The sequence below is a fragment of the Varanus komodoensis genome, unplaced genomic scaffold, assembly GCF_004798865.1.
Source record: "Varanus komodoensis strain SLA01 unplaced genomic scaffold, ASM479886v1 scaffold3, whole genome shotgun sequence".
In the NCBI taxonomy this organism is placed as follows: domain Eukaryota; kingdom Metazoa; phylum Chordata; class Lepidosauria; order Squamata; family Varanidae; genus Varanus; species Varanus komodoensis.
The window spans coordinates 65,344,618-65,365,645 of NW_025335761.1; the positions used below are offsets into that span (position 1 = coordinate 65,344,618).

Here is a 21,028-nt window from a genome sequence, read left to right on the forward strand (position 1 = left end):
TTCCCGTTGGTGCTTGGAAGATATTAAGTTAGGCTTGAACGAAGAGATGCCTAGCCTGCTTTTCTGCTTTTATTCAAAGAAGCTAACCGTGTTCTGGAACGTTAAGGCAAGAGGAATTAATTCATAGCATGGTCAACTCTTTCCATGCTGGCTGAAGGACGCTGATTGGCATGAAGCGGGATGAGCCACTTTCTGCTGCCTGAGTGAACCTCCCAGCGCTCTGGGGTCAGCGAAGCACCGAGTCCCTTGACACTTGCATTAAATACGTTTATTGCAAACAAAATTTTTACACAAAAATAGGTTCTTCTCTAAGCCATTCACATGCAACAACAAAAAGGGTCCAGGCAGGAGGGGCTCACTACTTACAACGCAAAGATGTTTGACCCACAGAAATGTCACATTTTGCCGCACGGGACCGGTCAGACGCTTGCTTCGCTTCGCAGAGGGGCTCGTCCGTGCCCCGTGCAGCCAGCACTCGCTTGCTCGCGCTTCCTAGGAGCCGGACGTGTTGTTACTCCCGAAGTGCCGGTCCAGGCTGTGGAGCAGGTGCTTGGGCAGGCAGTGCCAGGAGCTGGCCAGGAGCTCCTTGAAGCAGATAATGGACTCCAGGCACAGCCTGGTAGGAGAGAGAAGCGTGTATGGGCCGTGCTCACGGCGCACATTTCTGTTAGGCAAAGCGTATTATACCAAGACCAAACACACATGAACTGTGCAGACGGGAGCTGATCAGAGTGCTTTAAAATCATCATAAGCTGCATTTAAAAAGACCACTATACATGACGACAGAAATGTGATCTGAAATACAGGGAGCAGTAAAATTAGATTATAGAATTGAAATTATGATATATGCAGAGCAGAGACAACACAAATAAAATTCAGGGAGACAGTATCTTTTAATGCACCTCTGCACTGGAAACAAAGTCTCACCTGCTAGTAAAGTAGACCAGGGAAGAGTTTAAAAAGTCACCTGAGTATGGGAGTTAATTTAGCTCTATGCTGCTAGTACTCGCTGACCACATCAAGAGGACGACACACACGCTAAAGGACACATCCAGCCTTCAAACTCCGTATGAGAGCACCATCGGACACCACCCAAGATACGGCACCTGAAGAGCAGCCTTGCTCGGTGGTGAGAACTGTGGCTCTGGCACTCTCTGATGCAGGCTGAACGGCAGGCACTTGATGCCATGCTCAAGAGAGAGAGTGCACCCAAGCATCGCTACCAGTGGCATTTGTGTACAGTGGCTTAACGCCAGGCTCCAAAACCTTCCTGCTCACTTCCTAACACACTTGCATCCTCATTCGAGGAGATGAGCTTCCTGCTTAAGCAGGTCATGCTGGAGGTTTCGGTTCAACACACCTGGAAGACGCCCTATTTCTTGTATTTGTATGCTGCCCCATAGTCCGAGAGCATTCTGGGCGGCTCACAAAAACAGCGATCAGCAGTACAGAGAATAAAATTGTAACACAATAACTAGTACATCCAATAAATATCAGATGGAAACAGGGAGGACAGATGCACAAAACGATTAAAGCGAGCAGTGAGAGCAACATGATAGAACGACGAGTTGCAATAAAAACAAGCGCAAGGGTAGCTGGCCAAGGAAATGGAGCCGTGAGATGCCAACGGCGCCTCCTCGGGAGGAGCACTCCAAAGACGAGGCGCAATAACAGAAAAAGCCCCTTCCCTTGCCATTTCGCCCTGTACCCTGCGGGGGCCCACAGAGGAGGGCATCCATAGGGGGCCTGAAGGATTTGCGCAGAGACGGGCGTACCTTCGCATATGCTGGCCCCGAGCCACTTGGAGCTTCGTATGTTAACATCGGCGCTCTGGCCTGGGCCAGACGGCGATGCTGCTTGCCGGCCGCCGGGACTGGTGTGATGCCGGGACTGGTGTGATATGCTCTTTAGGACAGGTTGTCCTTGGCAGCCGTGTTGCTTTCTTATGGATTGGCCGCTTCCAAAGGCAGCCCCACATAGAGCACACGACAGTAATCCAGGCCGGGGACGGGGGGTCTGCGGGGCCTGTACTTCTCTCCCGTCTCCATGCGAATGGGATCTCGGCTCTCACACTTCATCGACCCTTTTCGCTAACCTGTGGGCAAGCTTGCTGCATAAGTGACCTGCTGATGCAGTTCAGCTGGCCGTCCGAGCCAGGCTGCCTGGTTTTGCAGGCACTTGGGGAGGGTGGCATTCTGAGCGCGCCTGCATTCACTCACATTCGCTTCTAGGGCAAGGCAGGGAACCTTTTGCGCAAAAAGGGCTGAATTTCAACCTGGGAAGTGCCTTAGTTGTGCATTTTGTGGGTGTATCCAAATGCAATGTGAGTGCAGCCTGGAGTCAGGGTCCACTGGGATTTCTACCTGTTTCAAGCCTACTCAGGAGCAAGCATAGCAAGTCCCTGCATGTCTCCTGAGGAGAAAATAGGGCTCCCTCAGCAGCTTCCTCCTCTGGTTCCTCTCCCACAAAAGAGAAAATCTCTCTTGCATGAGCAGCTGCCAAAGCAAAGAGGAGAGCGGACAATTCCAAGCGCTCAGCAAGGAAAAGTTGTTTCCTTGATCAGCTGCTGGTCCGAGATAATAGCTTGGCTCCCTCTTTCTTGGCAGGCAGGCTGCATGGAAGACCTGTCCCTGGTTCTCCTCAGACATATTCCAGCTTAGTTTCCTTCAGTGCCCGTATCAAATCAACGCCACTGTTTTCTCATCCTGTAAATTCAGCCAGTGCAGGGGTTCCTGAGCAGTTAATAGTGCTTTGTTTTTTCCCCACATACCTTACAAGAGATTTTGGTTGAAGAGAAAACACAAGGATCTCATTACTATGTGCCTGGAAAAAAAGAACAGTTAATTAGTACTGGAATTCCATGAATGAAAAAGCGTTATTTTGGGCTGACTTCGATTTCAAAGCATCTCTCAGAGGCCACTTTCCAGTGGCTGGGGACAAAAGTGAGATGGGGTGGGATAATGGCACCCTACCAGGGTGCAGCTCTAAACGCAGAATCTGAAGCGAGATTTCCCTGAGAAGGGCCTAGAGCCCTCCTGCCTCGCAGCTCCAGGCAGCTCTGCTTGCCGCTGTCTGAACGCGCCTGGGACTGTGCCTGGAAGTCCTCCCTGCCAGTAACCAACCCTCAGGAGAGAGACTTCAACCTCTGAGAAGGGGGGAAAGGCTGCACAGAAGCTGGGAAACCCCACAATGATGGGTGGCCATGGGGAGGGTTGTGTGTCACCTGTGGGAGCCCAGCTGGGCAGGATTTGACCAGGGAACCTGAAGTTCCACACACACAACTCCAAACAAAGAATCCAAGGTAAAGGTGTGAGACACACAATAACCAGTAATAAGTGTGAGTGTGTGTACCCAGCCAGCCAGGTGCAACTATCGCCCAGTCTGTCCAAGCATCTAGTCCCTTCCCGCATCTTGGCAAGGTGGCTGCTGGATTCATTGGTGCAAAGGCTTCTGCCCGTTCGGCTTCCCTAGCTGCGGCAACGCTGCGCAGGGAAGGCCGTCGTCTGCACGAAGCGCCATGCGGCCCGGCACAGGCTGCCACTGAGGCTCGGACTGGCGGCTGAGGGACTCGGGGAGGCGACTGGGCTGTCCGGGTCGCGTGGGTCTGAAGGGAAGCCCGGGGGCCAACTGAGCACCCCCAGTAAGCCTCCAGCCCACACCCTCAGATCTAGCATTCGTGGGCCAAGGGGAACGGCCCTTCCTATGGCGGAGGACAAAAGTCTGATTTTGCGGTTTGGAAACAGCGGCCCCTTGCCACCCAGTTCCCCAGTAAGCCCTTGCATCAGACAGACACCCCCCCACCCCACTACCGCACCCAGTGGCCAGGCTGGACATAATTGCCCTCCCGCCATGGCCAGTGGAGGTTTGAAGTCCGCAGGCCCTGCATCAAAGTGTCAAGGTGAGATGGGGCCATGAATGGGACACTCAACTGCCCCCCTCAGCCAAAAGCCTGTGCCCCAAGGTGCCGCATACAGGAAACAAGCAAGCAAACTTACTGCTTTCTGATGGGCGAGTAAATTGTTGGCGCAGCCCCCAAAGACAACCACCTCTCCCTCGTCGCTCGCACAGGCCGTGTGCCAGAGGCTGTGAACGGATCAAAGGAGTGTGAGGACCCGATGGCCAGAAACACAGCCGACACCGGGGGGGGGGGGGAGAGAAAACGCACTGGAAGAGCTGCGAGTGTCCGTGTTGTGCATCCACAGCAGCGCAGAGGCCACGGAGGACAGACGGCCGCCCAGCTGCACCCTGAATGCCCCACTGCAGCAGAGCCCACCACCTCCCTGGGAAGCCAGCTCCGCTGCCTCAGTGCTCCCAAAGTCAGGAGACATTCCCGCTATCTTGCCAGAACCTGGCTTTCTGCGTCCTGAGCCCCTTTTTCATTCCATGCCCTGCACTCTGGGATGACCAAGAAGAGGGCCTGTCCTCCCTCCTCCCGACCACCTTTCAAGTACTCGCCGAGTGCCAGTGTGTCTCCCCTCCGTCTTCCTGAGGCTCAACAAGCCCGGCTCTCTCAATCGCTCCTCACAGGGCTTTGCCTCCAGTCCCCGGATCATCCTTGGCGCCCATCTCGGGACCCTTCCCAGCTGGTCTGCATCTTTCTGAAACTGGTGCCCAGAACTGGTCGCAGGACTCCTGCCGGAGCCTGAACTGTGATGAGTCAAGGGGAGTCGGCACTTCGCGTGATTTGGAAGTGATGCTTCCATTAATGCACCCCCAATTAGCACCTGCCCTCCTCACAGCCACTTCACAATGCTGACTCGTGTCCGGCTTGCGATCAGCCACCATCCCAAGGTCCTTCTTGCCCGCAGTATTGTCGAGCCAAGTACCCCCCGTCCTGCCACTGCACCTTGGGTTCCTTCTCCGAGGTGCAGCACTCTGCATTTGCCCCTATTGAAATTTAAACTTAAGCCAGCCTTCCCAGACCGGGCGCCCGCCCGAGGCGCGTCTTCCGTTGCTCCCAGACAGCACGGCCCTGCTGATGCGCAGCACGCCCAGAGGGCACCTGGTGGGCAGGGGCAGGGATGGGGACTGAGGGCGTGGCACTCCTTACCGGGGTTTCTCTGAGTAATTGTGCTCAAACTGTATCCATTCGTTTTTACTGATGCAGTAGATCCAGGCATCACCTGCAAGGCGGAGAGGGAGAGGACAGCACCCCTCAAATCGCAGCCGCAAGAGGCTCTGCCTGCTGACCCTGCGAACCGGGGCTCGCGCCCACAGGTGCCCGCGGAGCGCGCCCCGGTAGGATCGTGGTCGAAGGCAAGCGTTTGCTCAGCTGGCGGAAGGCACACGCCGGACCAGTTCAGGAAGGGCCCCCAGAAGCACCGTAAAGACGGCATGTGGATCTCCTGGGATTTACTTACTGAGTGGCTGCTTGTCGGTGGTGAACCCGCCAAAGAGGAAGAGGTGATCGGTTGAGATGGGAGTCAGAGAGTGCCAAGACCGACCAACGGGGCAAATGCCCTGCGTGACTCTAGGTCAAAAACAAAGTAAACCGGACACGGTTGGCACTGGGGGCCGGCCGGAAAGCTTGAACCACATCCAAGCAGCAGGCCGTGCGCCTGGCAGGAGTGGGGTGTGGGAGTGGCGGGCACGGCGAAGACCCGGCCTGGAGACGATCCCCCCGGGTCTAATTCCCTGGCCAAGTCAAGCCTGGCGGGAGGTTTCACCATCTGGGGGTGTGGCGGTCTGCAGCTCATGGGAAAAGGAGGCGGCCGGCCCTAGTGCGGAACGCAATGCCGAAGGGAGCGCCGTGGAGCTGTTCCGAGACGGGACGCACTCCGGGGGCGATACACCGTCTCCCAGAGGGGAGGCAAGACCGACAGAGGGCGCCCCGTGCCGGACGCAAGCCTCCCAGCGAGGAGGAAGCGGCCGTGGACTCACATCTCGTGCCACTCCCACTTGTCCAGATCGAGGAAGTAGAGGTCGTTCATCCGGGACTCCTGCGGAGGGAAGCAGGGGGGTGAGCCAGGGCCACGTGCGCTTCGGAAAGCAGCAGCGGGTCTGCGCCCCCCTTGCACTCACGCGGTATCTGCCCCCGAAGACGTAGCCTCTGTTGCCGACTGTGGCACACGCATGCGCCGCTCGGGGTGACGGCGATTTACCCTGGGGAGGAAATCCAGCAAAGGTTACCGGAGGGAAGCTGCTGCGAGGGAGCCCAGGCACGGCAGACCCACCCGGCTGAGGCCGGCCGGCAGAAGACTTTCATGGCCAGGCTGTGAGGTGCTGTGGGGACCCAAGCTGGGACCTCTGCGTGCGAGGCGGGGGCTGCCGCACACAAGCCAGGAGCTGACTGCAGGGCCAGGGGTGCGGCCCTGGCAGAAAGGGAAGAGGGGATTCCACACGTAGCCCCATGGGAAGCGGGGCTCACCCAACGCCAGCCATTACCCCTGCCTGACCTCCCGCTCACGCGTCCTGCCCAGAGACCTCAAACGACCCTCGTGAGAAGGGCCTGTGTCATCACAGGACAGGAAAGGGGGCTGCGAGGCGTGGCTTCCTCGAGGCAAGATCTAAATTGGGATTGCGGCTGCCCCACCGCAATGCCTGTGCCTAAACGGCACGAGCGGAAAGGCCGTGAGGAGGGCGACCTGCGGCAGGAGGAGGGCGAGTGGGAGGACGCAGGGAACGCGCCTGCGGAAGGCTGGTCGAGAGGGTTCCGAGTGAGGGTTACCGTGGTCACAGGCTGGCTCCAGGTAAAGGTCTCTGTGTCCAGGACGTGCACGTGGTCGTTCCATCCTCTAGGAAGGCCAGCATTCTGTAAACGAGGAAAGATCTCTGAGGAACGGCCCAAATCCATCTGGCCAGCAGCGTTAACAACACCCCGAACGTGGCTCTGATGGGAGAAGGCTGCCCTTCCCCCCGTATTTGTAATAATAGTATGAAAGGCTGAATATGGGTAATCCTTGGGCTTTTCAGCTTAGGAAAATGGGGGCATATTAAAAATGTGGATAAAGTTGGCAGATGTGGAGAAATTGGGTAGGCAGATGTTTTTCTGTCTCTCGTAAAACCAGAATCCAGCGGAGTCATCCAGTGAAGCTCAATGGAAGCGGCTGAAGAGACGAGGAGGAGCAGCTCCCCCACACGCCGCACAGCTCAGCGTGCCACAGCGGAAGCCGCGTACGGCGTTTCGCATGGCATGACATGATCTGAGTATCGGGGTGTTGTGCTGATGCTCTTAAATGGAAATACAGGTGCTGGCTTCTGCATGCAGACTATGATGGGCTGGCAGCTTTCCTTGAACAAGCAATGGCCGGCCAGGAGAAAAACCGACCGACTCACCCAAAAGGAAGTTTCGTCGTACTCGAAAGTTCCGATCTGCTCCCCTTCAGGGCAGTAGCCGTAGCCACCGAAGAAGACTAGCCTGTTCAACAGAAGACGTCCAGAGGAGTGAGAGCCTACCCTAGCGACAAGACGACACGCAGCACAGATTGCACGCTGGCAAGGGGGGGAAGTTCCGATGGCGCCCACTGGCACTGAAGGGGCCGGACCTGGGGTGCTGCAGGCGGCCCCCATCCTTTGGGAACGGAAACCAAACCCCACAGCCTGCTCCCTCAGCAGGCTGCCCTGACGATCCCATGCACGGACCTTGCTAGAAGCACCCTCAGCAAAGAGCCCGAAATGCGCAGGTCGACAGCTTCCCCAGCGCATCCGTGGCCCACCCGCAATTCATGCTCAAGCACCTGTGGCCTACGGGGACCGCTCCTGGCTTTGGGGCTGCCCGGTCGCGGCGAGATGGGGCCCTGGTGGCCCACCCGCTGTGCGGCCACTCGATGGCACGGAGCATGTACGAACACTGCGCTACCACTCCGCCGGCCCCACCTGCCTGAGATGCTGGGAGGAGCGGGACCAGCTGGGGCGGTGGTTCCCTCGGGGTCCCAGCATCGGCATGGCCTGGCCCCGACCCCTGGGCGACAACGCGGGCCTTCGCTCCCCAGTCAAGGCCCTGGCGCTAACCAGGGGGGCTCTCTTCTGAGGGGCCCCGGGCACCCCACCTCAGCGGCTGCAGCAGCAGGCCGAAGCCCGCAGAGCACGGTGCCAGTCAAGGCCAGGGCAGACTTTGCTGCTGAGGCTCGGAATGAAGGCAGCCCTAAGCAGAGAGGGGAGCCCCTGCCACGCCACTACCGGAGGCACCATTTCTCAGCTGGGTGCTTCCCCCTGCCGCCCCTCTTGTTGCTGGTCTAAGGCATTTCCAGCCTGTTGAAATCACAGCCCGGTCTGGTTAAGTTGTTGTAAGCAGATGGAGAGGGACATCAAATACAAAGCAACACTCCGGCATGTGGCTTCTTTCCATGCAAAGACTCCAGGCAGCTTGGAGGCGGCGAGACCGGTGCGCATGCGCCATCCTGTTTGCGTGCTGGCCAAGCGGTTTCATTTAGCCGGGTGCTTTGCCTTGGATGGCTCCAGCCAGCAGGACGGCGTTTGCTTATCACCCCCCCAATGTTATGGCGGTGTTTTGGTTTGCATTGGAAATGCTGTGGATGCTGCCCGGAGGTCCATGCTTGGAAGCGAGTATGGCTTCGAAAAGCTCAAGATATGTCACAGAATGATCCAAACTGCATTACTAATGAAACTGAAGGGACACCATTACAGTAACTAACAGGACGAAGATGTGCCCAGCGCATGGGCTGTATGCGGAGCCAATTCTTCCAGCTGCCTTTTCTGCAACTGCACAGGCATTTCCTGGAGAGGAAAGCGAGGGCAGGAGCAGCCGAGGTCGGTGTGCGCGTGCATGCTTACCTGCTTCGATAAACCCAAACTCCGAGTTTGTCCTTTGATGATGGAGGAACACCCTGGCATTCCACCCTGACCCACTGAAGCGCTTGCTCGTTCGACCTGAAGTCCAGCATGTAGAACTGCAAGGAAGCAAAGATACAGATTTTGAAAGTAAACTCGGTGTCTCAAAGGAATACCAGTTGTGCACAGGGGGGAGAGACGCTTCCTTTGGCCAAGAGAGTCAGTCACTCAGCGAGCCTCTTTCACACGCCTACTTTTGAGAGATCAGCCACGCTGGAAATGCTTCCACAGGGAGCAGCTCTGCGGAAGTGGAGAGTCCCCTCTTCAGTGTCTGGGAATTAATCTTTAAATACTGTATTATAGAATCCATGTACAGAACTGTCATTCGTGTGTTTTGAGAAGACACTGAGTTGTAACGAAATCTATGCGTGAAATATTACGTATAGAAGGGGCAGGACAATATTTTGATCAAGTGACAGAAACAAAAATGAGAAAGAACTGTGCTTCCCAGAAACATGGCACTGCATAAGAAACTGTGGGCGTGCTCAGCGCAAAGAAAGCGTTGAATGTCTACAGATGCATTTCACAGATGTGGTGGCCAAGTTCACAGGCAATTCTCATGAAAGGCCAGGCAAGAGGAATAACTTAAATCGACACATTGTTTTCCCCTCATCCCCACAATTAGCAGTAGAGGCAGCCTCCCCTCTTCCTGCAAGTGAGACACAAGAAGAAGACTGGACACACAATTTGGGTCGGGTAAAAACCTGGTATGAGATTGACTTCCAACGTCCAGACAAAAGAAAAGTCATGTAAGATTCAAAGCACAAGAGCCATCGGTGTGTGACTGCATTCCAGTGGCAAGAGAATTAAATTTTTTAAATGCACCTTTGCTGGTAGCATGACATGGAAACATTAAGAACTGGCAGCTGTTTCCCCCTCCCCAGCCCCTTTCTGTGCTGTGTCTTGCTAGACCAGGTGGTCCAACTTTTCCTATCTCGAGGGCCGCATGAGCACTTTGACCCAGAACCCGAGGGCTGCACAATGACTTGCATTTCCATATTTTGACTGAGGAGGATTTTGGGACCAATTGAATGAAAAAGAACACTCTGCGGGCCTGCGACCTCTCCAGCCACAGCCCAAGCACAGGGACAGTCCCTCTGGAGTGGCCCATCCCGCTCTTCCCTGTTCCCCCTGCCCCGGTGCCCCCAGCCCCCCTTCCTCTCAGAACTGGCCCACTGAGCTGACCAACGCTCCATGGCAGCCCTGCTCTTTGCACCCACCAGCTGGAGTGGCGAGTGGCACGCTGAGGCGAGCTCTCATGAGGCTGCCTGCCCGACCTGTGCTCTTCCCGAGGCTCTGGAAAGAGTGGGAATGACCAGTGGCTTCAGGAGAGCTCAGTGCGATCGTGCCCAGGCCATCACTGGGGAAATCCGGACCGGGGGGAGTGGGGGTCTTTGAGCAGCAAGGAGGCTTTGGGGGCATGTGCTGGACCACCCTGTGCTGGACGATAAGCCTGAAAGGAGACTCTGCCCTGCTTCTATTATTAGCATGTGACATTTTAATAGACCTAGCTTTCTTTTGCAAACTGAAATTACTTCAGCGGTTCACAGAGTTTTAAATTTTGTACAAATCTTATGCTGTATTTTATGGTACCTGCATTTATACCATACCTTATTGCAACTATGTTTTGTATTTTGTAAACCGTTGTGAGTATCCCTAGAACTCTGAGTTGAAATGTTTAATTAGCAGCAAGAGCATAGTCTTCAAGCCACTCTGGGAGCCCTTTTGGCTGAAGAATGGGGGTACACATGCTTTAAAGACATGCGTATTTAAAGGCTCTGTTAAAAGCTTTATTGTGGGAACCACACCCCTTTCAGCTACTGGTTTCTGACACAAATCTTACGATAAACCTAACCTGAAGTATGGTAAGCGTACAGTGCAAAGCGCTCTGGGAGGGAACGAGGCGTCCCGCAGGACATTCCTCTCTTCTCACGGTAGCAGCTGCCAAAATGAAAAGAGGACTCTGCCCCCCCACCCCAGGAACGGGCAATGCACTTCCCTCCCGTAGAGAGGGAGGAGAGACCCACCTTATTCGTGTTTCCACTTGCGTGGTGCCCTCCAAACAGGTACAAGATCCTGTCCATGCAGACGGCGCAGCTTCCCGACATGGAAGGGGGCACCTCCCCCGATGCTCGGTGCTTGGCCCTGGCAGAAAGGCATCTTGGTGAGGCAGAGCGGCCCCTGGCAGGGCCTCCTATGTTGCAGCGTTTACAATGCCTGGTACAGCTGGGCACAGAACTTATTAACGGCCTGCCTGTTGGCCTTAAAGCCACTGCGCCCACGCCCGCTGGCAGGTTCATTCTCTGTCCTACGGCACTGTTCTCTCCTCCTCAAAACAGCGGCACAATTCAAAATGTACCAACATTGGAAAACCGTGCAGGTGCACATAATTAGCAGCATTAAAATAGCGGCAGAGGGTTAGAACAACTGAAAGCTGAGAAAGGTCCAGGAAAACAAGTTCTTGCCCAGCACCAAAATGCCACCAAGGGAAGCACCATGTGAGACTTTCTGGGTAGGGCATCCCAAAGCCAAAGGGGCAAGAATGGAAAGGCCTCTGTTCCCACAGCCAACCCACACCTCACTCAATAGGATAACTCAGAGAAGGGCTTCCTGGGAAAAAACCTCGCTATCTGGAGAGGAAGCACAGAGAGGAAGGCAGTCCTCCCAAGGCAGTGACCCCAAGCAGTTGGGGGCCTCAAGGCAAAACCAGAACCTTGAATTGGACCCAGAAATGGACTGGGAGGCGGTTAAGATGGCAAAGAACAAATACGAAGTGCTCATATTGTCCGTTCCCAATTAGAAATACTGTAGCCAATAACATACCAGTTCAAACATCATAATGGCAATTCTTGGGTTGTTTCACCCAGCAGCATGGGGACAATTTAAGTGCACCAACCATGGCCTACTGGTTCTCCTTTTCATTAACAACCCAGGAACACCCCACTCCTGGGTTGTTTCGCGACATACAAATCTGGAAGCTCTGAGCTGTTCATGGGTTATACAATCCAGAGTTAACCCCATAAACTTTAGCCAGTTGTTGGATCAGTGTACTGTATTTTATGCACTAGTATAAATTGTCCAGAAAACTTTGTATAGAAATAAAATAGCTAATAGGACTGATTAGCCTTTCAATAACTCAGTGTTCCAGGTTCACGCATCATGAAGCAATCCAAGAATTTTCCTGGATTGTTAAGCGAAAGCCGACGTGACGAGTGCATGAGAAGCAGGTAATGTATCACTCTGCACCCCACAAAGTTTCTGGGTTGAACCCCAGGGGGTCAAACCAGGTCATCACGAACTAACAGAGGCGCCTCCAGGCGGAATAGCTGAATGGGAGGATCACTGAAGCAAGGCTCTCTGTCCAGGTAGGGGGTGGCTGGCATGCAGCTCCTGCTGGCAAAAGGTGCTCCAGCCTATGGAGGCCACGTGTGCCCCTGCAGCGAGCTGGGATCCAGGAGCTCCCCCAGGCCATGAACCTGATTCCTTCGGGGGAGCACAAGCTCCTCTAGAACAGGTTGAACACCACTTACCTGGGCAGATGAGCACCCACTAACAGTACCGCCATCTTGCCTGGACTGAGCTTCAGTTTACTGGCCCCCATCCAGTCCACTGCCATTTGGGGGCACTGATCTAGCACCCCACTGCCTCACCTGCATCATGAAAAGGAGAAGTAGAGTTGGGTGTCATCTGCGCACCGACGACATCCCACTCCAAATCTCTGGTCACCTCCCTCAGCATGTTGTGCAGCTCTTAAAAGGAAGTGGGGATGAAACGGAACCCGGCGGGACCTCAAAGTGTACATGTCAAGGAATCAAGCAGAGATGGCCCAGCTTCACCTTCCAGAACTAACCATCCTGGAAAACAGTATCCCTGACACCCAGAGGGAGACCCGCGATGGCAGCAAAAGCCACCGAGGGCTGCAGTCGCTCTCTCCTGGCAAAGGCCACCCCACGGGGGACCCAGGCCTCTTCTGTGCCAAAAGCAGGCCTGTCCTGCCCCCGTCGTCTCAGGGAGCACGTTGCGACGGGGCCTTTGGGAAGCAGAGGGCCTGCTAGACAGCATGGACACAGTTCAAATGTTTGTTTCATCCACCCCAACCCACCTGGAAAATTGATCTGAAATTATGAACAGCAAACAATTAAAGAAACATTCCCTCTTACTCTGAGAGGGCCCTATTCTTTCAAGCAAAACATTTGCCTTTTTCTTAGAACTGTCTGCACTACATCCCCCAACAAAAACTACCTACATTAGAAACACAGAACAGAGAAACGGAGTGGGTCAGAAGGGGCCTCCCAAGCCATCTAGTCTGACCCCCAGCTCCAGCTGGCTCCGCCCACGACATGCCCGCCATGTGCAGTTCCAGCCTGTCCTTGAGCACCTCACCGATGGGGCCACAACTGCATCCCATGGAAGCCCACTCCATACATTCTCCACCAACTACATGAAAGAAACTGCCTGGGTCCAGCGGCCACCAGGAGCATCATGAAACCTTCCTCTGCTCTAGCAGTCTGACAGTCAGGAACGTGAAGTGCAGCTTGCCAGGCGCAGAACGAACACCGGGCCCCCACGTGCTGTGCAGCCAGCTGCAGCCCCCGCAAGCCACCGGCAGCTACTCCACTGCCCTACAAAAGTGCTTATTCTGGGAGGCTGGGGATGGCGAAATGTGTGGAAATCATTTGGGTATATTACCATCTTCCGGTTTCCATGTTATAGATCCAGATTTCATCTCTGGGAAGGTAGAAGTCGTAAAATCCCCTCACCTGAGCATTCTGAAGCAGGAGGGAAAGAAAGGAGAAAATGTCTTGCTATTAAACATTTCTTTAATAAGTTACATATAACAACATCTAAAATCATCTCCATCTTCTCTTAATGCCATAAGCCCAAAGAACCCCCCATTTCCCCCACATATTTGTATTTTAAGACACATAATCATAGTTCTGGTTGCAACATTTCAGTTATTTCCAAGCCCATTACTTTCACTCATATGTACCATTAACAGCCTTGGGAATGAAGACACATGCCCAAACGGCGGCTGCCAGTGCTCGTAACCAGATCCCTGTTCCCTTTTTCTCAGCAGATGTTGTGCCATAAGAACCACCGGCAGATGCAGCAAAACCTGCATGGGGCGGCCACAGGTGCGGGACAGGGATACCTGGACGCACCACGAACTTCTGTGACTGAGGCAGGGCAATAAAAGCTTCTTCTGGCAGCAGCCTCGGCGCATCCTCCCCAGGTCTCCGCAGGCATGTGAACCACGGCTCCGCGTCCTCCTGCCCGAGGCTGCACTTCACGAGGAGGCAGCGCACTTACCTTGTACCCACCCCACACGAACATGCACTGCCCATCGGTGACGGCCACGTGGCCGCTCCGTTCTGCGGGGATGCCGTTCTCCGGCTGCTCGGCGTTGTCTTCCGCTGGCGGCAGCAGCTCGTCATCTGCTGCCAGCTCGTCATTGTCATCTGCCATGCCAACACCAGAGCACGATACTTAAAGAGAGAGAACAGGCGATGGTGGCTTTATGGTCCCCCTCAGCCACAGAGGAGGAGGCGCTCCCCCTCAGAGCATTTCCTCTTGCTCTTATCCTGTACTAGCAAGCTGTCTCCGTCTTATGGAGACCCCGTGAATGGAAGCCCTGAAAAATGCCCTTCCCCGAGAGCCCCGCTCAGCTCCTGAATGTGCCGTGGCTTCCTTGACAGAATCGATGCATCTCACGGTTGGGTGTCATCTTTGTCTACCTTAGACTTTTTCCAGCATGATTTTCTCCTCCAGGGAGACCTGCCTTCACACAATGTGCCTGAAGCATGTCAACTTCAGTTTTGTCATGTTTGCTTCCACAGACAGTTCTGGCAAAAGTATGACTGTGGCAACTGCGACACACTATTACAAGTTGCAGAAAACATTTTTAGATGCCCTTTCATTGTTGCTGTTTTGGCTAACAGTGGAGGTTATTTGGGGGGGGGGGATTACTCCAGGAGACCACAGCCTCACTGTAGGCAAAAGCCATCTGTTTTGGAACTCTGTGAGAGCTTTCAAGGTCAGTCTCTTCTACCAACCCCTTTTCTACCTGGGTCTGGGAATGGCTGACATTTGTCACCCAGCAGACTCTTCTCCACCCACTGAAAGAGAAAGCTCCCCCAGAGAAGAGCCTGCAGGATGGCTGCAAGGAACCCCATCAGCCCCCATAACTGGGGGGAAAGGGTGCAGACATTAGTTGCCCTCCTCTGTGCAAGACTGTGGGGAACAGCAGGGGAGAAAATGGCTTTAAGCCAGAAGCCCCCGGGCTTGTTTAAAAGCTTTTTAACTGGATGCAAAAGAGAACATTACTCACTCATTGCATTCCATCCTTTCAGGCTGTGAAACACCAGGAGCAAACCAGCCCATGCGCTCCCCAAGCACCCGCCAGTTTATATGCACCTACATATTCTGCACCAAGGAGACCCCCTTTCCTTCAATGTCACTGGTTGCTTTTAAAACCACTCCGTGTGACAGCCTGAGAGAGAACTGGCCAGATTCAGAGCGGACAGGGCTATCCGCGGCTACTAGTCCTGATGACTATGTGCCGTCCTCAGTATCAAAGACACTATACGCCTGCATACACCAGTTGCTGGGAAACGTGGGCACAATGGCGCCACTGCACTTTGGAGGGTGTCCCGTGGGCAACTGGGTGGCTGCGGCATGAACAGGATGATGGACGGGCCTCAGCCTGATGCAGCAGGCTCTCATACTATTGATCTACTGAAACATCGCACTCTGTACAGCAAGGCAAGTGGGAAACTGCTTATTCACTGGATCCTACCAAGCAACAAAGCTCACTTTTAGTTTTCATCTGCAGCCGATCACTCGTCTTATTTTTCCAAGCACTGCAACACAATATCCATTTTCCTTGTCCAGTTATAGCATGCATTTGGCTTTAAAGTTGTGCTTTGAATCATTTTATCTCTTTTTATATTTGCTGCCTTGGACTCTATTTAGAAAATAACAACAATCGTATTTATTTTACTGCTGTATTTACTGCAGTATCCTTGGAGTGATCAACTTCAATCCTTATACTGATTCGTTTTTTTGTGTAAGTCTTCCTGAGAGCCTAGGCCAGCCTTCCCCAACCTAGTGCCTCCAGATGTGCTGGAGCCATGCTGACTGTGGATGATGGGGCCTGCTAGAACAACTATTAACTTTTATTTATTATTACATTTATATCCCACCTTTTTTTCCTTGAAGGGACCAAATTGTTTACTGCTGAAAAATAAGTATATCTCAACAATGCCATGCCAACAACTATATTAGCCTGTGATGATGGGACAGCAGCAGTACGTGCTAATTTATAACATGTGGGACCGGCTGCCTGGAGAGATGGTGGGCTCTCTCACACTGGAGACATTCAAGGTGAAACCTGACAGCCACCTGAGGGGATGGTGGGAATTGCTGTCCTGCAACAGCAGGGGGTCGGACCCAATGGCCTCCTTGGCCTTTTCCAACTCTACTATCCTGTGATTCTATTATTCTGTCATCTCTGCCTACTCACGACATGCCATGATGCCTGGGAATTAGGACACGACCTTATACTGGCCCATCTAGCCCAGTATTGCCAACACTGGCTAGCAGCAATAGCTCTTCCAGGTGTCGGACAACAAGTCTTTCCCAGCCCTACCGGAGGTACCAGGGACGAATCTTGAGAGGCAGTGTTGCCTAGTGGCTGGAGCACTGGGCTAGGCCTGGGGAGACCCGCGCCCAAGCCCTCGCTCAACCATGCAGCTCACTGAACGACTGGCCCAGTCCCTGACTCCCGGCCCGACCTACCTCACAGGGCTGCTCTGCGGATACAAGCGAGCGGAGGTGGGACGCGTGAAGCACCCGGGCCCGCCAGGAGGAAAGCGGCAGGGCAAACCCGGGCGCTCGCAGGCAGCCGGGGCTCCCGCGCCGAGCCCCACCGCGCCCCCCCCGGCGGGACGGGGCCGCGCGGCCTCGAAGGGGCGCGGAGGGAGGCCCTCCTCCGCAGCCGCCTCCTCGGGGCCGGCCTTCATCCAAGGCCAAACCGCCGCCTCTCCGCGGCCCGCGGGGGCCTCACCGGAGGGGGCGGCGGCGGCGGCCGGGCAGCTCCCCCCCGACGAGCCGGCGCCCCCCGGGGGCGCGCTCGGGCCCCCCGCCCCAAAATGCGCCCCCCGCACTCACCTCAGCCGAGCGCCCAACTGTCAACATCCGGCGACGCAGCCGGATATCCGCCCAGCCCCCTCAGGCAGGAAGTCCCGCCCTTGGCGGAGGGCCGCCGCGCGCATGCGCCCCCTGCAGGAGCGGCCCGGCCGCGCCGGGGTGTGCGCCGCCCGCGGGGTCGCCTCGGGCGCTCGCGGTGCGTTTTTCCCTTTCCTTCTTCGAGTAAATCGTTGTTATTATGTTCTGCGAACTAAAAAAAGAAACGCAGAAACGTCAGTCGTCAGACCCAGCAGACCTGGTGGGTCAGCCCCCCATATTTCTTTCTAGCGGTCCGTAAACATACTCAAATCTACGCCTCGTCCCGTTTCTCTAGCCAGGGATAAACAGAGTTCCACGTTTGATAGAAGCCTGTCTCCTCTTTCTCCTTCAGAAACAGTCCGCCTGTCCGTTTCAGCGCAATCCAGAATCTCTTTTAAAATCAGTTCATCCGTGGGTGGTTCTTCACTCCTCCAACGTTGGGCAAATGCAATCCTTGCCGCAGTAATTACATGTAAAATCAAATGCATAGCTTGTTTATCGACATCCGGTACAATGCCTAGTAAAAAGACTTCAGGTTTAACTATTAAAGATTTTTGTAACATCTCCTCCAGCCGTTTATGAATTTTAGCCCAATATGTTTTTGCCTTATCACAAGTCCACCACGTACGAGATAGAAGGTGCCCGGTTTATGTTTGCTTTCCAACATCCATTTGATGTATTTGAAAACATCTTTGCTAATCTATTTGGCAATAGATACTGTTGGGAAAATTTGGATAGATCCTGTCTGAAAAGCATTACTCCTGTGTGCATTTGCATTGTGGGATCAAATCCTGTCTTCCTTCTCAAAACCAATCTGTCAATGTTTAAAATGGCATTCCCCCGCTCCTTTCTCTCACCTTTAGCTGTGGGCTACAGCAGACAAGCCATTCAGTCCAAATATACATTGTAAATATTCATCGTTGGAATTCAGTTTACAAGGAAGTATCTTTTGATAGCCCAGAGGCTCCATGTGCCCTGGCCAATTCAGACTGTCTAGAGTCTAGATAAGAGTCTTGAGTTTATCATGCATAGTTTCTCAGTAGCTTGAATTTACATGTCTTAAACAGACCTGGAGGAACTAAAGTGTCAGTACAGGCAATTAGAAATATTGTGATCTCATTGTTACAGTGTGATTGACTGAAATTTCTTTATTTGTTCTGTATGTGATGACCTCAGAATCTTATTGTAATCTCTGCATTCTGTCATCAATTGCCCTATACCTGTATGTGACTGGGAGTGTATACAAACTCTCTAGTTGTGTTGAAGCTTTGCAGCAGAGTTCACCTCTGCCTGCCCGGTAATGCAGCATGCATTCTCGTGAGAGTCTACCGCGGGAACCTTGGGGTAAATACAATAAAGCCTCAGATGGTCTGGACACTTGGTCTTTCCCACGAACCCGAGTTTTATTCCCTCTTCTCAAATTGAGATTCCGGGATTCTGGCAAATACCACCTATAAAACATTTTATAGAGATTTTCTTTATATGAGGTTGCTAAAGTTACCTTGATATTTCTTTCCCACAACTTTTGCCATTTCTTTAACTCAATATAATATCCAACATTTTGTGGCGCTCGCATTGTTAAGGCTGGAAGTAACATGGAAAAGCCAAAGCAGGAGTTTTTTAAAGTTCGGTTAAGAAGATTCCAGGATTTAAGGGGTTTCTTTTGTATGACTCAGTTCTAAGAGTTAGGTCAACCCTAAAGTCTTAAGGAGAGTGCAATCCTAGGTGTATCTAGAAAGACAAACGCCCTTGCAGTCTTAGTATGCTCCATGGCTGCTGGAAGAGCCTTTTCCATATAAATCTTAATGGGAAGAATTAATAAAACCTGGATCTTAAAGGGATCGCCAAATTGTATTTCAAGATAGTCCTAAGTTTGAAATCATTCCACTGTTTATCTTCAGAAAAATGCTGGATGGGGAACGTTGGAGGCTGTAGTGCATTTTTTCCCTCTTGAAACACCTATAGAGCTTGCTCAGACTTTTTGTTTATTTGTGTTTGCATTTATATGCTGCCCCTGCACTTTTAGTGGAGTCTTTTATATCTGGGTAATTAGCACAGTGCTCTCAGAAGGGCTGTGCTTGACATTTCTAGTCCAGAAAATGAAACATTCAGCTTATTTGAAAATTAATATAATTTAGTGTTGAGGAAATTGAGCTGCTCACATTCCTGGTCTGGTGGTCCAGCAAAGATCAGAGATGAGGGCAAGCGGGAGAGAAAGTGCTTTCACTAACTAAGCCTTTATACACATGTTCAGGGGTAGAGGCTGCAGTGGAGGGACCACCACGTCCCAGTCAAAAGAAACATAGTAACATAGAACTAGTTAGAGGAGGGTTCCCAGGCCATCTAGTCTGACCCCTGACATGTCCAACTTTCCTCCAACTCCCTCATGATTCATGTCCATGTGTTTTGGTAATGTGTCTGGCATGACTGTTGATTATTTTTAACTCCTCTGAGAACCTCTTCAAAGGTCTACCATCTAGGTGTTAGCTTGACTGCCATGTTGCAGGGCAGTGTGGTGCCGTGCTTAGGAGTGTAGGACTGGGAATCGAGAGATCTGGGTTCCTTCTAGTCTCCAGACTTGGTCAGTGAGCTCACAAGGTGACTTTATGCCAGTCACAGTCTCTCAGTGCCACAGGGTTTTTGTTGTGAGGATAAGATTGGGAGAATTATGTACACCAGCTTGAGTTCCTTTAAAGGAAAAAAATGGATATAAAAACTGTTTGTTTCCGACACATCTTTGAACCCATGGTCATCTTCGGCCACATGGTTCTCACCTCCCAAACTGTGAGGCCAGAAGGATGTTCCTTATCATCGCAGGAGCATAATGGGAGCCAGACTACCCAGGCCTTGTTTCTGGGTTAGCTTTTGAGCATATGCTGTATTCCTCACTCACTCCTGATCCCCAGCTGGGTGCGCAGCCTGAAATCCATCTAAACATCTCTTGCAGTGATCTTGCGAAGGGCAAGTTTGAAACATCACAAGCCATGCCCTGTGACTCGTTCTTTGATTCTGTCTTCCAATGTCAACTGCCAAAGCAGTTTTTGTCTGCTTTAGTCTGGACCAGTTTAAACTTGACGAAATTGGAGGCGATACCCTGGTCATCCCATGTATGGACTTGGGGTGTAAAATATTTATATGGGTTCTTGACGCACGTCCCAAGTCTTTTGTTGGGAGGGAGAGCTTCTTGGAGGCTTTGCCCAAATGAGTCTATTCAGAATTTTGGGGCCAAATCAATCATTCGCCGTTTCAGGCAGCCTCTTTGGCCCTCTCACTAGTATAATTTCATTAATTCACTGCCAGATTAACCATTCTTAGCCCTTCCAGCTGCAGGTTTAGATCTTCCAGCGCTCAATTACTTTCAAAATTCAGTAAGCTCACATGTTCCTATCAGGCAGTTTCGGGTTTTGTTTAATGGACTTTCTTTTAATGAGGAAACATTTGCACTTCTTCATAACTAGAACCTATTATTTTGTAAGCTGCCCCGAGGCTTTTTGCGAATGGGGCGGCATAGAAATGTTCTAAATAAATAAATAAAATAAATCTTTTCAGTAGGTAGAAGCCACTAACTGATTTTCATTTCCCATCTCTTAGATACTCAGCTTCTCAAGTTCATGGTCAGAGAACCTGAAACGAAGTCTGGGGCCTGCAACACAGAGCGTGAGGCTATCCTTTCCTGAGTTCAGGTCCGCCCTGTTCCATTCTTTCTTTATTTATTTATTAATTAAAACATTTTTATGCCGCCCCATTCGCCGAAGCCTCGGGGCGGCTTACAAACAATAAATAAAAGCAATTATAAAATAGATCGCAACACATATAAACATTAAAAATCCAAAAAATACAATATAAAATAAGCCGCCCTGGCCAGATAAGATCAAATAATATTAACAGTTAAAATACCGCTTAAATAAAAAGGTCTTCGCCTGGCGCCGAAAAGCAAATAACGACGGCGCCAGGCGGACCTCTCTAAGGAGCGCATTCCATAACTTAGGCGCCACCGCTGAGAAAGCCCTCC

General features: G+C 52.6%; 2 protein-coding genes across 6 annotated transcripts in view; one reads left to right on the plus strand and one right to left on the minus strand.

Annotated features, from left to right (window-relative positions):
* The window catches only part of NEMF (nuclear export mediator factor), a 39,389-nt gene extending 25,390 nt beyond the window's left edge, over window positions 1-13,999 (plus strand). Inside the window, exons 34-35 of one of the 3 annotated variants that reach the window (XR_006415302.1) lie at window positions 11,931-12,017; window positions 13,865-13,999. The gene's annotated coding sequence lies outside the window, so the exon portion shown is untranslated. Of the gene's footprint in view, window positions 1-79; window positions 284-11,930; window positions 12,018-13,864 lie in introns of those variants that run through there. The other 2 variants (XR_006415301.1, XR_006415300.1) reach the window with 2 other exon arrangements.
* On the minus strand, window positions 247-14,276 carry KLHDC2 (kelch domain containing 2). 3 transcript variants are annotated; one of them, XM_044436037.1, is made up of 13 exons: window positions 14,101-14,276; window positions 13,480-13,559; window positions 10,818-10,935; window positions 8,734-8,849; window positions 7,276-7,357; window positions 6,668-6,751; window positions 6,022-6,102; window positions 5,881-5,939; window positions 5,361-5,470; window positions 5,051-5,123; window positions 3,996-4,083; window positions 2,771-2,823; window positions 247-616 (listed from the first exon to the last, which is right to left on the minus strand). In XM_044436037.1, exons 1-13 carry the CDS (start codon window positions 14,254-14,256, stop codon window positions 493-495), a joined length of 1,224 nt encoding a protein of 407 aa, XP_044291972.1. In that variant the 5' UTR covers window positions 14,257-14,276; the 3' UTR covers window positions 247-492. The 3 variants fall into 3 exon arrangements, with proteins under 3 accessions (XP_044291972.1, XP_044291973.1, XP_044291974.1); XM_044436038.1 differs by having other exon boundaries at window positions 247-795; XM_044436039.1 differs by lacking the exon at window positions 14,101-14,276 and adding an exon at window positions 12,321-12,440 and having other exon boundaries at window positions 13,480-13,550.
* Window positions 14,277-21,028: the final 6,752 nt, after the last annotated feature.

Excerpts from the sequence above, each read along its gene's own strand:
- KLHDC2 (XM_044436037.1), bottom strand. The coding sequence starts at position 14,256 with ATGGCAGATGACAATGACGAGCTGGCAGCAGATGACGAGCTGCTGCCG. Across the intron at positions 6,752-7,275 it reads ACGACGAAACTTCCTTTTGG|AATGCTGGCCTTCCTAGAGG; the intron begins GTGAGTCGGTCG and ends CCTCGTTTACAG. Across the intron at positions 617-2,770 it reads CAACCAAAATCTCTTGTAAG|GCTGTGCCTGGAGTCCATTA; the intron begins GTATGTGGGGAA and ends CTCTCCTACCAG.